At 45.3% G+C, this 15,374-nt stretch overlaps 1 protein-coding gene across 9 annotated transcripts in view; it reads right to left on the bottom strand.

Annotated features, from left to right (window-relative positions):
* Positions 1-15,374, bottom strand: part of SLC4A5 (solute carrier family 4 member 5) — an 802,545-nt gene that overhangs the window by 406,914 nt on the left and 380,257 nt on the right. For 7 of the 9 annotated variants that reach the window (XM_069617635.1, XM_069617636.1, XM_069617640.1 and 4 more), the window contains one exon: positions 13,749-13,807. In XM_069617635.1, coding sequence (XP_069473736.1) covers positions 13,749-13,807 — 59 coding nt within the window. The remainder of the gene's footprint in view (positions 1-13,748; positions 13,808-15,374) is intronic. The other 2 variants (XM_069617637.1, XM_069617641.1) reach the window with 1 other exon arrangement.

Here is a 15,374-nt window from a genome sequence, read left to right as displayed (position 1 = left end):
TGTTTAAAACCATCCAAGAAAAAGACATGATCAACATCATGAAAAACATAAAACCCTCCAATTGCAAAGGCGACCCCTGTCCTGCCTCCATCATCAAAGACTGCGCAAACACCCTGGCGCCTTTCCTAAAAGCCTTCGTCAACGCCTCCTTCACCACAGGGAGAGTCCCCGCATGCCTCAAGGAAGCATGGGTCCGACCCCTCATAAAGAAACCCACACTTGACCCCACCTCCCCTAATAACTACCGCCCCATCACCACTGTCCCTTTCCTCCTCAAGATTCTAGACAAAGCAGCCTACCTGCAGGTCCAGCACTTCCTTGAAGAACAGAACCTCCTTGGACTGAGACAATCCGGCTTTCGCCCCAGGCACGGGACAGAGACTGCCCTACTCGACCTCAAAAACCAAATGGACGACGCAAGGGACCAAGGCAAACCTGTCCTGCTCCTTCTCCTGGATCTGTTGGCAGCCTTTGATCTTGTAGACCACAACATCCTCTGCCACCACCTCTCCTCCACAGCCAACTTCTCTCAAGAAGCCACCACATGGATCACCTCCTTCCTCCAAGACAGGACCATGCAGGTCTTCTCTGACCTAGCCACGGCATCACCCTCCATCATGCTATGTGGGGTGCCCCAAGGCTCCTGCCTCTCCCCCACCCTCTATAACATCTTCACCAGCCCCCCTCTTCCTCATCCTTGACGCCATGGGCATCTCTTACACCAACTACGCCGACGATACACAGATCCTTCTCACTCTGACAGGCGACTATGACACGGACTCTGCTACCCTCAACAACATTTACAACACAATCCAAATGTGGATGGCTATCAACGGCCTCTGCCTTGACTCCGACAAAACTGAGCTCCTACTCGTAGGCTCCCCTGACACCATCAAGAAACTTGACGCACAGTTTAGTCACTTCACTATTGACTCAATCAGGATCCCAGTACTAGACACAGTAAAAACACTAGGCGTCTACTTAGACTCCAACCTATCCATGACCAGACAAGTAAACGCCATCGCCTCCTCTGCTGCTTACCATGCAAAACTCCTTAACGCAATCAGACCTTATCTGTCAAAAGAAACATGCACTAACATAGCCAGGGCCATAACTGGCTCGCGGCTTGATTACTGCAATATTCTCTTCCTAGGGACCTCCAACAAAAACCTTGAGAAGCTCCAAGTAATACAGAACAGTGCCCTGCGTGCTGCACAAGGCATTGCCAAGAGAGAGCACATCACTGCTGCCAGAAAAGCATCCCACTGGCTCCCCATAAAGGAAAGGATCTTATTCAAAGAGCTAAGCATCACCCACAAATGTGTCCATCTTGCCGCCCCAATTTACCTTTCCCAGAGGATCCACCCGGTCTCCTCCGCAAGACCCACTAGGTCACCCTATGCCAGCATGCTCTCAGTACCCAGGGTAAAAAGAGCCAGAGCAGTGGGCTCCAGCTTCCCGTACCTTGCTGCCGTACACTGGAACACCCTCCCTAGCTCCCTGCGCTCTGAACCCTCACTGGCCGCCTTTCGGAAAGCCTTGAAAACGACCCTGTTCATCTAACAAACATATGCCCTAGCCCTCATGAATGTCATGTATGATGCATTACGTGGTATGACACCACCTATATCTGATCACACGTCACTGCCTCACTGTAAGCCAAGTCACAACCTGTACCCATTGTAACAAAGTTTTCCTTACAAGTAACAGTGCCACAATGCCCCTGGGCTGTCTGCGCGCTTTATAAATGTAATAAATAAATAAATAAATAATTTACTTATTGTGATGTCATCAGTGGGAAGGTCGGGTGATGTTACTTCCTGTGTTGTCATCTGAAGTTTCATGTCACATGTCGAGTCAATGCAGATGCATAAGTTGCCAGTGTTCTGTTTCTTTATGAGGACGACAGGGCTGAGCCATTCAGATGACTCCACCATCTCTATGGTTCCTTCTTCTAGCATCTTGTTGAGTTTTTCTTGTAGTGCGACTCTCGCCGTTGCCGGCACCGATCTCACCCTGTGCTTGACTGGTACTGCTCCTTGTTTTAACCTTATCTTGTGTACATAGATCTTAATATAGCCAGGCATGTCTAAAAATAATTCTGGAAATTCTTCTTGGGTGATCGACGTCCCATTTTTGTTTATGGACAGCACTTGTCCCTCCACACTGGGGTCGAGCCTAATTTGCAATTTGGCCTGGTCATCCCAGCCTAATACTGGTGGTCTGTTTTCTGCAAGGTACACTTTGGTTTTGGTGACTCTTCCTTTGAATTGCACTGTCGCCCTGATGTTTCCTAGGAGAATCACACTGGCACCTCCATAAACTGTGGGACTAATGTTTGTCTTGTACGCCTCCACTCTTTCTTTTCCCACAATGCTTTTGTACAAGTTCAATGGTAGTATGGTGAGGTCTGAGCCAGAGTCCGCCATTACTCTTGTTTTTTGACCGTCGACTTTAATGGTACAATGGGGCTTTTCCCTTCGGGTTGTGAAGCTGTTCACCATTAGAAATGTGGCACATGCTTCTTCTGACTAGGCCTTATCTCTGCCCTCTTCACTCTGGATTGCCGCCACGGTCTTCCTCCATTTCCACGTGCACATCTACACAAAATGTCCATACTTTCTGCATCTCGAGCATTCTTTATTCCTGGCTGGGCATTCTCTGCTGTTGGCTTGGTGGCTGGTACTGGCACATCTGTGGCATTTCAATGGTTCACGTTTCACTGCTGCGTGATCTCTGGATTCGCGTTGCCCTCTATCTCTTCTGCCTCCGTATTGTACCCACTGTACTTCTGTTGATTGCGAAGTGATTCCCCAATCCTTGTGCCTGAAGGATGTATCTTCCACCACCCTTGCAATTTGAATTGCTTTGTCTAACAATATTTCCTTCTCAAGAATAAACGTATCTTTTACCTTTCTGTTGTTCGTGTGCACTATGAGCATGTCGCAGATCCTGTCCTCCGACATAGCTCCAAAAGCGCACAATGCTGCCAAGTCTCTTAACTTGACCACATAATCGTCCACAGGTTCTGCAGGTTCCTGCTTCCTGCCATAGAATCTGATTCTGTGTAGTACGACATTTTCTTTACAAGAGAACCTCCTGGCTATTCTCCTCTTTGCCTCTTGATAGGCATCATTACTTTCTCCTGTTGGGGCTTCTGGGTTTAGGCCTGCAAACGTTTGTTGTCCTTCCACGCCCATCGCATTCAGCAACATGACCTTTATACATGCAGCTGGATATCCTGTTCCTCCCATTACCTCTAGGTAAGTTTGAAACAAAGGCTCCCATTGGATCCATGGAATGGCTGGCTTGTCTGGGACTTGCAGGAACGGCGGCGATGACGTTGCCCCTTGCCTCGTGGGGTTATTCGTTCACACTGGGATCCTCGCTGCCAATCATGTTGTGGTCTGATTAATGATCAACCGCAGGCAGGAGATTGCAGTTGTGCTTATTTATTCACTCTGCATACACTGCACTAGCTTTAAGTACATTCGCAGCATAAAGTATGTTAACTTCATACATAGAGTCACTGCTGGCTTCACCTGCATGCAAGGTAAGGGAGTAGGTCCATGGTAAGGAGGCTTCAGGGGGGAGCGTTGGGCTGCGTTCCTTTCTCTGGCTCGCCGTGCTCGTAATATCGTTAGCAGGAAGCCTGCTTGCCATTTCGCGTTCAACTTTTGCGAGACCTCACGCAGGACTTCCTTCAAGTCCTTTACACTACAGACACGCTTGGTTAATTGATATGTAGCACTGCCCTGCGCTAAAAATAGATGGACAGAAATGCTTTGAAGAGCCTTGCACTTATGCCACTTTTGGGCATAACGTCAATGTGCTAAAGTAGAAAGCTATGGCCCCTTCCATATTTTGGTCCAAAATAATCCCCTACAGCAAATCCCAAAACTGTACCCGCCTTTAAAATTCCTGTTCCACAAAATGTTCTCATGTGCATCGTTTGTCTCCCTTGCAGCGTCACTTACTAAATGTGGGCTATGAGGAAATAAGCCTTGGTGTGCTCCTGAGCCTCAGAGTGGTGGAGTGGAGGGATTCGAAGGTTGGTCAGGAGGGGCTCTGTGTCTTCTCATTGGTACTATTAGAGAAAGCCAGATCGGCCCACACCAGCATCCTCAGCCCTGCCGGCTCACACACACTGCAAATACACCACTGGGGGATGAGCAGACATTAGTTTGTTACTTTGATGAATACAAAGGTCTGATGAAGACTCTACCCCAGCAAAATGGCTTAAATGCAGGCCTTGACAGTGGCATCTGCCATTCAGCATTAGCAGGGGGGTGGGCAGTGCTGTCTTAGCCCCCACTTGGGGAGGTAACTTCTTAAACCTTATGGCACCCTTACATCTCTTTCCTGGTTCAAAGGTATGTGCACAAAACTAAATAGAAATGCATTTTCATTTTGGGGCACCCAATTCCACCACATCCATTATATTCCAGCTCTTGCCACAGCATGGAATTGCCACTGCGCCTGTAATCAGGGGTCGCAGAGGAAATGCCAGGGTGGCAGAGGGATTGCCAAGGGTTGCATCTATTATCTCTACTGACCCACACTTGGCGTCCATGGTGGAGGGTGATTTTCAATTGAAGGAATTCTGCTCCCTGACCATGCAGTGTTCTGTGTGAGATGCACAGTGCTTCCAAAGTGATTATTTTCTTCAATGGTACACTGATAGCCAGTGAATGCTTCTCACAGCTGGGGTGATGTGTTTCCTCCTGTTTAGTCTTAGTAGAAGTCTTAGCACTGTGTTGTGGATATGTTGTAATTGTTTGGTGATGTAGTCTGGCATACCTAAGTGTAGGCTGTTTGTGTAGTCGATTCTTGACGATACCAGTGAAATTATGGCCAGGTTCCTGTGTGAACAGCTGAACTATGGCATGATACATCTGACTGAATGTAGCCAGTGTAAGCATTTCCATACTGTGGCGATGACATGCTGTTACAGAGTTATCACACTGCTGATGTATTCATTTATTTACAGCATTTGGAATACGCCCAAACCCAGGGGTATCACGGCGTAGGTTACAGAAAGCTTACTTATCTGGTTACAAGGTAGTAACATTGCATTACAGGCAGAATTAACACTAGATTAGCTACAGTACAGATATATGCATTTGGGTTACAGGTGGGTTGTGCAAGCAGGTAAAACATGTCATAGTTACAGTGTAGGCAGTGTTATATTCAAGACATGTTAGGCAAGTTGCAGGTTAAAATTGATTGAAGAGCGATGTTTTAATAAGACTCTTAACGTGCTGGTGGGAGGGCTCCTTTCTAATGTGGGTGGGGAGGGAGTTCCAGATCTTGGGTGCTGCTACTGGGAAGCTGCCCTCCCCTGCCCTAGAACTCTTGAACCTTTGGATGAATAAATGAGTTCTGGAGTCGGATCTGGGGGCTATAGTGGACCTTCTTTGGGAGATAGAGTTGTTGAGGTGATATGGGATATATGGTTGTTTCTTTTTAAGCTAAAGGCTGCCCATAAGGCTTTGTCAGCAGGTGTAGTTTGTACAAGTTTGTGCTTGTGGTTCCTAGAAGGAGAATGCTGCAGTAGTCTATTTTCGATAATATGGGGGCTCGGGCTAAGGTGAGGCAGTTTTGTGGGGTCAGGAATTGGCGACTAAGTGCGATGAGTTTCGCCATGTAGGCAGTAGAGGATGAGAGGGCACTGACAGGTTTGGTCATCGTAAGGTTAGAGTCTAAGTGAACACCCAGATTTTTTACCTGCTTGAGAACTGGGATGGGTGTTCCATCAATGGTGATGGTTGAGTAGTCGGCGTGGATAGTTTTTATTCTGTAAGGGGAGCCTACAATCAGGATCTCCGTTTTTTCATCGTTAAGACACAAACTGTTGCTGGCCATCCAATTTTGGATAATGGCATACACCTTGTTAATGGTGGTTGTGTATAGTTCATGGTTTCCTGTGATAGGAATGAGGAACTGGGTGTCGTCGCCGAAGTTTGTGTATATGACTCCCATGGCGTCAAGGGCTGCAAATAGGAGTATTGTGTATGCATTATACAGAGTGGGGGAAAGGCAAGAGTCTTGGGGACCCCTAGGGGTAATGGTATCGGATTGGTGGCCTCCTTTCCAATAGATACTTTTGAAGTACGTTCTGCTAGAAAAGATTTGACCCAAAGGGTGGCTTCTGTGGAGAAGTTGAAGTTTTCTGATAACGCATTACATAGCTTGTCATGGTCCACCAAGTCAAATGCGGCAGAGAAGTCGAGTAAGAGGAGGATGCCAGATCCCCCGAGTCTCTTATGGAGTCCATCTGGATTTTTAGGTCTAATAAGGACGTTTCTGTTCTGTGATTGGGCTGGAAGCCAGATTGTCTGGCTCCTAGCAGATGGTTGCTTTCAAGATAGTTTTGGACTTCAGAGTAGGCTATTTTATCGACTATATTTAGAAGAATGGGACGGTAGTTGGTGGGTATGGTTGGGTCCAGAGATGCTTTTTTGAGGAGTGGGGTGACCCATGCTTCTTTAATACTGGCAGGGACAGAATTGGTGTTGAAGGAGTCATTAATGAAGTTGGTGATAATGGCTCTTAGCGTGGGCACACACAGTTTTACTAGATATGCAGGGAAGCTATCACCTTTGCAATTGGATGGTTTTAAGGAGGAATTGGTATTTAGGACCTGGTCTTGGGAGACCGTGGAGAATTTGAACTGCGTGGCTATTTTATCTGTGTCTGCATCAGGTGCTAGGGGCGGTATGCTTTTGCTGGCCAAAAGATTCCTTTTAACTAGTATTTTATTTTGGAGTGTGAGGATTTTGGAGGCTAGTGCGTTTTGAATGGTCGTGCACCAGGCTTTGCTAGAGTTAATGAGGATGGTTGATGGGATAGGTGCTTCCAATTCTCTGAGTATGGAGAATAGTTCTTTGGAGTTGGAATAGGCGTTGTTTATGCCGGTGTTTAGCGAGTTAGCTTTGTGGGCTATAACAGCTGCTTTGTAGGTTTTATTGGCTGATAGAAATGCATTGGCCGAAGCGGTGGATGGGGCCAGAGCTCTTTTGTTGCGCGGGAGTGCCATCAGCTCTTCATTAAACCAAAAATTGGTTTTCTTGGCAGTACAAAGTATTTTCGTCAGGAGTGGGGCTGCTGCATCAATGGTGGACTTGAGTCAGTTGTGGTAGATAGAGGCAATACTTGCGGGGTTGGTGATTTAAAGTAGATAAGTCTTAAGGGATTCCGTTAGAGTGGGGATGAGTCTGCTGTGAGATTGCGGGTATGTCTCATTGCAATGGGTTAGGGTGTAGTTGGAGGTACGCCCTGAATACTCAGCATCATTATATTAAAACTATTAAACTATTAAAAATATGAGAATTCCAAGATCAAGTCTCACAGTTGAGATTTATGGTCTCATTCTGGACCGCACCAGTGAGGTGAAGCTGTGCCTTTTTAGCCTTTTCACGCACTCCTAGTCCACCTCTGGACTACCCTTGACAACATATTCTGAAACCCCAAGTCCTTAAACATTTACAATGATATGTGAGCACCTCAACTGAGAAGAAACATGGCCAAATAACCTGTTCTGGTATGTTCCCACTCGGGAGGGTCACACGTTTTAGCTCACTGTACATTTCAAGGAGGAGAAATCACCACAGGCACAGCTGCACCTCACTGACGAGCCCCAATAAGAATGAAACCTGTGTATGGGATTGCTGTTGGCACCCTTGTACAGAGGAGAATTGCCTGATATTTTGGTGCTGGATTGCCAAGGTGGGTCTGACAAGACTGATATGCAAATGGATATTTCGCCACTGGGAAAGGTACAGTGAGATAAAACATGGTTGTAGAACTTGATTTTTGGACGTGTTTGTTCTCATTTGAGGGGCTCCCACATTGTTGTAGACATAAAAGAAATAAACGTTAATTTCGTCACAAAGTAAAGAGAGATTTTTTTGCACAAAGCTGGGGAAAAAGGTGAGAAGGCAGCATTGAACAGTGATGTCATCAATGGCATTTGTGATGTTATCTTTGATGTCCTGGGTTTTAGTGTTAGCAGTGCACGGTGGTGGCGCAAGTTTTTTCAGTTTTACTTGTAACCATAACATCCCTTTAACAACGTTTTTTCATTGAATTTCATAGGTTTTTATTAGTGCAACTTAACCATAACCTCCCTTTAACAAAGTTTTTTCATTGAATTTCATGGGTTTTTACCAGTGCATGCTATTTTCCTACAATTTACTAACATCATACTTACCCGAATATAGCAACATTTTGGTCGAATTTACAAAGTTTCACCTTAAAACTCTGTCATTTCCCACCTTCTAGCATCATTTTTAACACTTCTATACACTTTGAGCAACTTTTTCCACTGTTTTTCCGTCCGTCGACATCCGCGAACCTCTGGCGTCATTGCGGACCTTCTGGACAGTGCCACGCGACCATGCACTTGCATGCAGCATGATGACGTGTCCACAAACGCATCTGCACTTCGCTATCGGGTCCTTGCTTCCAGGACAGTACGGAACTGCATTTTCTACTGATTTAGGAACTTTCAAGCTCAAAATGTACCCTTGCACAGCTCCTACACCAAACTTACTCATTATCCATTAACAATCTAGTACAAAGCACATACTTGGAAGAATATTAGCCACCACTACCACCAGCTGGAGGACCTACACAACAAAAAAAGTGCATTACTTCCAAAGACAATCAAAATGACCAAGAACATGAGGAAGTGCCTACCACTAGCACCCAGAGAGAATCATGGGTGTGGCAGTTCTTTACCACTGTTGGGAATGTACCAAAGGCTAAAGCTACCAAAGTGAAATGCACTGAGTGCAACTCTACTCAGTCGCGGACTACCTGGACAGTACTCCTACAGGACAACCTCCATGCAGCGCCACACCAAATCCAACCACTGCAATGCTCTCAGAATGGTTGTTTCTTTCTTAACATGTAGTAGGCTGTCTTCCTCCACCTCATCTTCCTCAACCAATACTGAAAAACACAGACTACTTCTGTGAGACACAAAATCCCAATAGCTACCTTGCAAGCAATAAAAGAGGCTGTTGATCCAAATCTTTCGAAGACAACAGTCCTCTGCATATACTGCAACACACCACTCTGCAGGGGGGGGGCAATTTCAAAGTGCTTTTGAAGCTGTAATCCAGGAGAATGAGAAACACTGCCTCCTACCTTACATGTAACACATGCGCAACATCTTCCCCTGTACACCTGCCTCTCCATATTAGTGCTTGGTGCCTCTTCCCTCATTTCCCTCCCCACCTTACATTCTAACATCTCCTGCAAAAAATACATCAAACAACAACAAATGGAAGGTTCCTTTGGGAACCACCTTTCACAGTTAAAAAATAGAACAAAAAAAAATAATCAGTAAAGTACAGAGACTCTGTAAGATTTTCCAACATTTCCATTAGAATTTTGTGTTATGCTAATGGGAATAATGTGGCGTTCCTCCCCCGTTCCAGGGACTGGAACGGGGGATAATGGGCCGGCAGGCCAAGTTATCAGCACAAGCGAAGCGAGTGCGGATAATGAGGGCTCCAGACCGTTATTCCCTGTTCTAGCCCCTGCAATGGGGGATGAAGACCATTAGCACCCTGGAATCCCAAAGCGGTAAACCGCGGTGCAAAAAAAAAGGATTTTTCTTCCTACACCGCTATAGGAAGGAAAATTATTTTCCAAGATGGCCACCATGGAAAGGGAAGGCGGGGCGCTGTACAGAACCCCTTTTCCCTTTCCTTGGCAGCCTGCAGAAGATGAAGAGGGAACCCTTTGACCATGTTACCACAAGCACAATTTTCTTTCCATTTCAAACCTATCCCACTTTCAAATAACTTTACCACATAGCCGGTCCCAGGTGGACACGGCCACCTTAACCCCCTGTCATCCCTTGTGGTCATGGCCAGTAGAAAGATTGTCCGGGTCATGACCTTATGCCATGACCTGGACAATCTGGCCACTGCCCATGGCCACAGGCTTCATACCTCAGTCACCAAAAGTATATCGCTACTTTTTGTACCTGCATTATGACAAAAATAAAACATTTGCAAAACCATGCTTTACAGTCCTTGCCAATGCTCCTTACATGAGTTTGTTGGATATCCACCAATGTTTTATTTTATCAAAAGTGTCAAAATGTATGTACATACAATAGTCATATAATTTAGCCCCCACTTGACAAAAACCATACAGACTTTATACAAACAAGGTTGGGTCTATAATCTTTCTGGAAACATTTGTCCACATTCGTCAAACAGCAACAAAGTTATAAGCCATTTAAAAATGTTGAGACCCCCCTCTAATTGAGCACGCTTTTCACCATCCAATCAGTGGGCGCATCCGATATCTGCAGACATCACATCGTCCTCTAGACCAATCGGATGCACGTCCACGGACCGAACAGGGAAGTGAGTCCGCGGACCAAACACAGATATCAATAATTTTATTTTACTTGCTTTTAGCCCATTTTAAAGAAATCTACTGGAGGGATTTACACTAAATTTACAAAAGCATGCTTTCGGGATCAAGCTGCCACTCCTGCAGCAAATTTGGTGAAAATCCATCCAGCGGTTTAGGTTGTAGGCATGAGCAAAACTTCTATGTCAATGAAAGAAAAAAAAATTGGGACCCCCCTATAACCTCTCCTTGATGAAACCTCATCAAACTTACCCAAAACATTCTGAGCGGGCCATATACTTTTTTTTGCAAAGTTTGGTAAGGATTTGTCCAGGGGGAGCAAAGTTGTAAGGCTCCCAAAAAGTGCTCTTCCTATGAGTTGAGCAACTTAAACATAACTACACGGCCGCTACTGCAGGCCGTGTAATGAAAATGAAAAGAAAGCGTAAAAACAAATGTTCGGGATTGCACTCCCACTGAGCCACGCTTAATCCTCGGCCCAATTGCCGAAACAAACTCTCCAAAATTGAATTTATTGAAAACATAACATTTTTAATCAAGTCACAAGTGGAAAAAAGTTAAAAACGTGGTAAAATGCATTTCACAGCCCTCCGGCTGCTTGCTCACATATGATATATATATATAGCACTGGATGGAACATGTTGATTCTGATGCAAGGACTTATGGTAGCTGTAGTCATTAGCTTTGCAGGGAACCTGCTCACACCCAAACACCCACAGTGGGGAAGGGGGGAGTAACCCACTGTGCGGCTCTCCAAAGCAAGACGTATATAGCCCTGGTGCATCACCCTGTAGGACCTTGGAGCTTCCACCCTCCAGAGTACCTTAAACATAGACAGCACTGGTGGAGGATAACATCGGTAGCTGTGGAGGTGACAAGCTGATCTGCCAAATGTACAAGGGGGTCAGACAAAGAGACAGATTGTGTGAGACTATAACTGGCTATTGAAATTGCGTTGAGGTCTTTGTGAGTAAATGCACATTTTCAGCTATACAAACCCTGGTGCTGTCATCTTGGAGCGCTTTTCAACACCGCAGAAGGATTGATTCCCATCCTGCACAGCTTACAAACTACAGCCCACACTATTGGCCCTCTTAGAGAAGGACTAGGGCACAGCATACCGATAGTTGACAGTCTGGAGGGGTATGGTTGCAAACAGTCTGTTATGCTGTGGGCCAGTCACCATCTGAAACCAAATGAAATTCACCTTCTGGCACAGTGGAGTGCGGCCTCAATGTATTACTCAAAGAAGGCTCTCATGTCACAAAGCATCAGGGGATACCGGACACGGTGGCTCAGAGACGAACATCTCCAAGGTTTTCTCCTAGACCCACTTCAACCGCACAGCCAATGCCAGTCAGGTTTGCTGTAGTGCAAATCTAGGCCCTTCTCCATCCATGGGACATGGTCAAAGGAATCATGGAGGGGATCTTCAAACTAGAGAGAGCTTTCAGCTACTATCAAGTCCCACCTGGCACTATCTTCAGAGCTCAGGGAAAGGGCATTCTTGGTCCATAATGACAACCATGTGGCCAAAACTGTTATCAATCAGCCGGGAAGCATGAGGCCCCATTCACTACAGTTAGTAGCCCAAGGGATAATGGGTTGCCCCAATGCCAACCTTCCTTGCCTCAGGCTTCAGATACTGGGACAAGAGAACACCAAAGCACATGTTGTCACCGAGTCACCCTCTCATCAGTGGATATTCCTGGAGAAGCTCTATATTCCCTCATTCCAGTGTATATGTCACTACACTGGACCCCTTAACTCTGAGAACTCAGACCCTCTCATCCCCTTGCCCACAGCTCTTCTATTCCATGTGCGGTGCCCGCATTTCAGAGAGTACTGATCTGAATTCAGAGTGTGGGGTCCCTTTCATGCAGTGAACCCCCTGCTTCCCAATTAAACCATGGTTCCTACACCTGATAGTAGATCCCATTCCATTCCATATAGGCATAAGGCCCCTGCTTTTCCCCATCTCCCAGCCTCAACGCCGAGACAACTCCAGCTCACAGCTTGGTCCCCGAAAGGAGAGCCCAGAAAGGAAAGATACCTTATGCCAGACAGTGACATCTTTTTTAGCCTGGTGCAAGGAGTACAGACTTGAACCACTTATGTGCGACTCAGTAAAAGTTTCTAAAGTCATCTCAAAGCCTGATCATACTTATACAATGCATCTAATTTCCTAAAATGCTGTTATTGTATTTTCTGTTTTCTTTTAAAGCGTCTCAAACACCCTCTTTATTACATTTTGACCTGTTCTATGTTCTCCCACTTTGCTTTCCAGTCACTTTGTATCCACCTTCAAAATCTTTATAAGCGCCTCAAAAGTTAATCACTGCAAAGATTTCTGATTCTTTAATGTCCAACTGCACTGTTTCCATTTTTTACATATATTATAAATACAAATATGCGTTTAAATAATTGTGAATATCTCACACTGCATAGTAGAATTAGGTATATACCATTTAGACAAACCTGTGTAATTTAGTTTTTATGTAGCACTACTTTTCAAGAAAAGAATGCATAGTTAAAGACTAGCTGAAAATGAAAGGTGGGTTCTCTTTTTACTTATTACAAATACAGCATAGTTAAAGACTAGCTGTAAATGAAAGGTGGGTTCTCTTTTTACTTATTACAAATACAGCATAGTTAAAGACTAGCTGTAAATGAAAGGTGGGTTCTCTTTTTACTTATTACAAATACAGCATAGTTAAAGACTAGCTGTAAATGAAAGGTGGGTTCTCTTTTTACTTATTACAAATACAGCATATATTTCAAAAGTCAGAAAAAAATGGAAACTGCCAGATTTTGACATTTTAGAAATGTTCTATATTTCAGATTCTAGGTCAACCCCATGTTAGTACTGTGGCGAGCTTAGACACGTGGCCAGTTTTCTGTGATGCAACCATCATACTATTTGCATGTGCAAGCTGAAAAGGCACACAGGTCTGCGGCAGCATGCAAAGACAGATTTTAAAAGCAGGCTAAATCTTGTATATTATAGAGAAATACTGTTAACGAAGAAAATAACTTTCCGCGGACTCATTTTAATGCTAGAAATGATTCCACGTTTACAGTTTCATACTAGATTTACCAGATTATTATAATGTTAAAAAGTTACATTAAAGGTTTCAGTTTAGATCTTGGAAGCAAATCATCTTATAGGCAGGAGTGTTCAATAGTTTTCTGTATAATGATCTATATTATTAGCATGCACACACTCTACCGAACATTACCTGTACCCAGGCCTTAGAAGCAGGCTCATGTGTTCGCCCTCTTTGCTTGCCCTCATTAAAATAAACAGAAACCCTTCGTCCAAAACAAGGCCATTGGGTTTTGAAACTTACTACCTGATCTGGGCTTGCAGTATCGGAAATGTCGTTCATGCTTCTGCTTTGCGCGTGGTCTACAAGAAGGGAAGGAATACAAACACATTGCTCGTGAATGACACAATACACCTTCGATGTAATGATGTACATCATTGTATAATCACTTAAATGACACGTGCAATGCTGATCATGGCCGTGGAATTGGAAGCCCTTTGTAAATGACAACACAATATTACTGGCAGCACCGACAACACGTTTCCTTTTCTGTGCACAATCATTAACTCAGGTCCTTCAGGTCACTAATTCATAATAATAGACCGGGTCTGCTGTATCCCCGTCTTTCCAGGTACCTTGAGGCTTACCTGTGAGAACTTTGCTATACAAATCTTCAAAAATAAATAAATGCATACATTGTGGGAATGGTCATGAAGGTTTGCATAAAATAAGCATTGGGAGGTCTCATTAATGAATAATACTCGCTGGAAAAAAGAAATATGGGGATAACAGTAAAGGGGTAAAGTCTGGATGTCCCAAGCCCTTGCACACATTTGCTGCATACGCGGAGTGCTGTCACCTGCACAAAGAGCTGCCACAGCGCACTGAGAATATTAGTGGCAGCCAAAGGATAAGCTGTGTGACACAATGTGTGGGATGCGATCACGTTACGGCTCCAAAGTACAAGGGGGTCAGTGTGCACCTGCGGTGGCGTGTCCAGGGAGTGGACTGGGGTGCCCCTGTTACCCCAGGAATCGGATTGGCCACCCCAGGTCCCCCTCATTATACTAAACTGTGATCATTCTGTGTGTGTGTGCTTTGAGAAGCCTGAAGGTGTCTCACCCACTAGTCCCTGGAGAACTGTCGTCCAGTGAGACAGGACACAGCCATCGTTATAGGATCCAGTTCCTGGGGGTTGACCAGTGGGATGAGGATCACCTGGGCAAGGGGTCTTTGTGGAGTAGAGGTGGGACACTGAAGGCTGCGACACGGTATCCCCCTCCATGTAAAACCTTTTCCCCATCGTATTCCCCATCGTACCCTGTAGGATATTTAGAAGTTCTACCCCACACCTTTCCTTTTCCAACACAAGCACTTTCTTACACTGTAATAGACAACAGACTAACAGTAGAGCCTTTTACCTGACATGTTCCTACACACGGGTCAAGCAGAGTCAGGCAATTGATACTAACCATACACACCTGACAGCCCTTTACCTTCCCCAAAGGGATAAAAGGTGGAGCACGAAAGCACACTTCGAGCAAGGCTGAACGCACGAAGAAACAGCTAACCCAAACCAGCAGTTCAAATGGAGGAGAAAGGCAGTACGACCTGGAAGGACGTTGAAGGGGGAACTGCCCTTGCCCTTTTCAACTCAGATTGGCGAACTATGAAATGAGGCAAGTGTGAACCCGACAGGGATGCCGAAAGAAAGCAAGGAGAAGGGAACCCATGCTTTCTGATGAAAATGAGCAAATCAAAGGCAGTGTTCCAGCGATGCAGTTTGGAGCACTAAACAGCATTGCTTTGGGGTTCAACCGGTTCGAACCATGTGGTAAACACTGGGTAGGATCGGCGAGTACCTCTCCCCATGGTTTGATTAACAGGTCGGCGATGGCTCAGTTGTGCGGTTCAACAAAGTGGCCCTTC

The sequence above is a fragment of the Ambystoma mexicanum genome, chromosome 10, assembly GCF_040938575.1.
Source record: "Ambystoma mexicanum isolate Mex_15411 chromosome 10, UKY_AmexF1_1, whole genome shotgun sequence".
Classification (NCBI taxonomy): domain Eukaryota; kingdom Metazoa; phylum Chordata; class Amphibia; order Caudata; family Ambystomatidae; genus Ambystoma; species Ambystoma mexicanum.
This window is presented reverse-complemented; position numbering and strand designations above follow the sequence as displayed.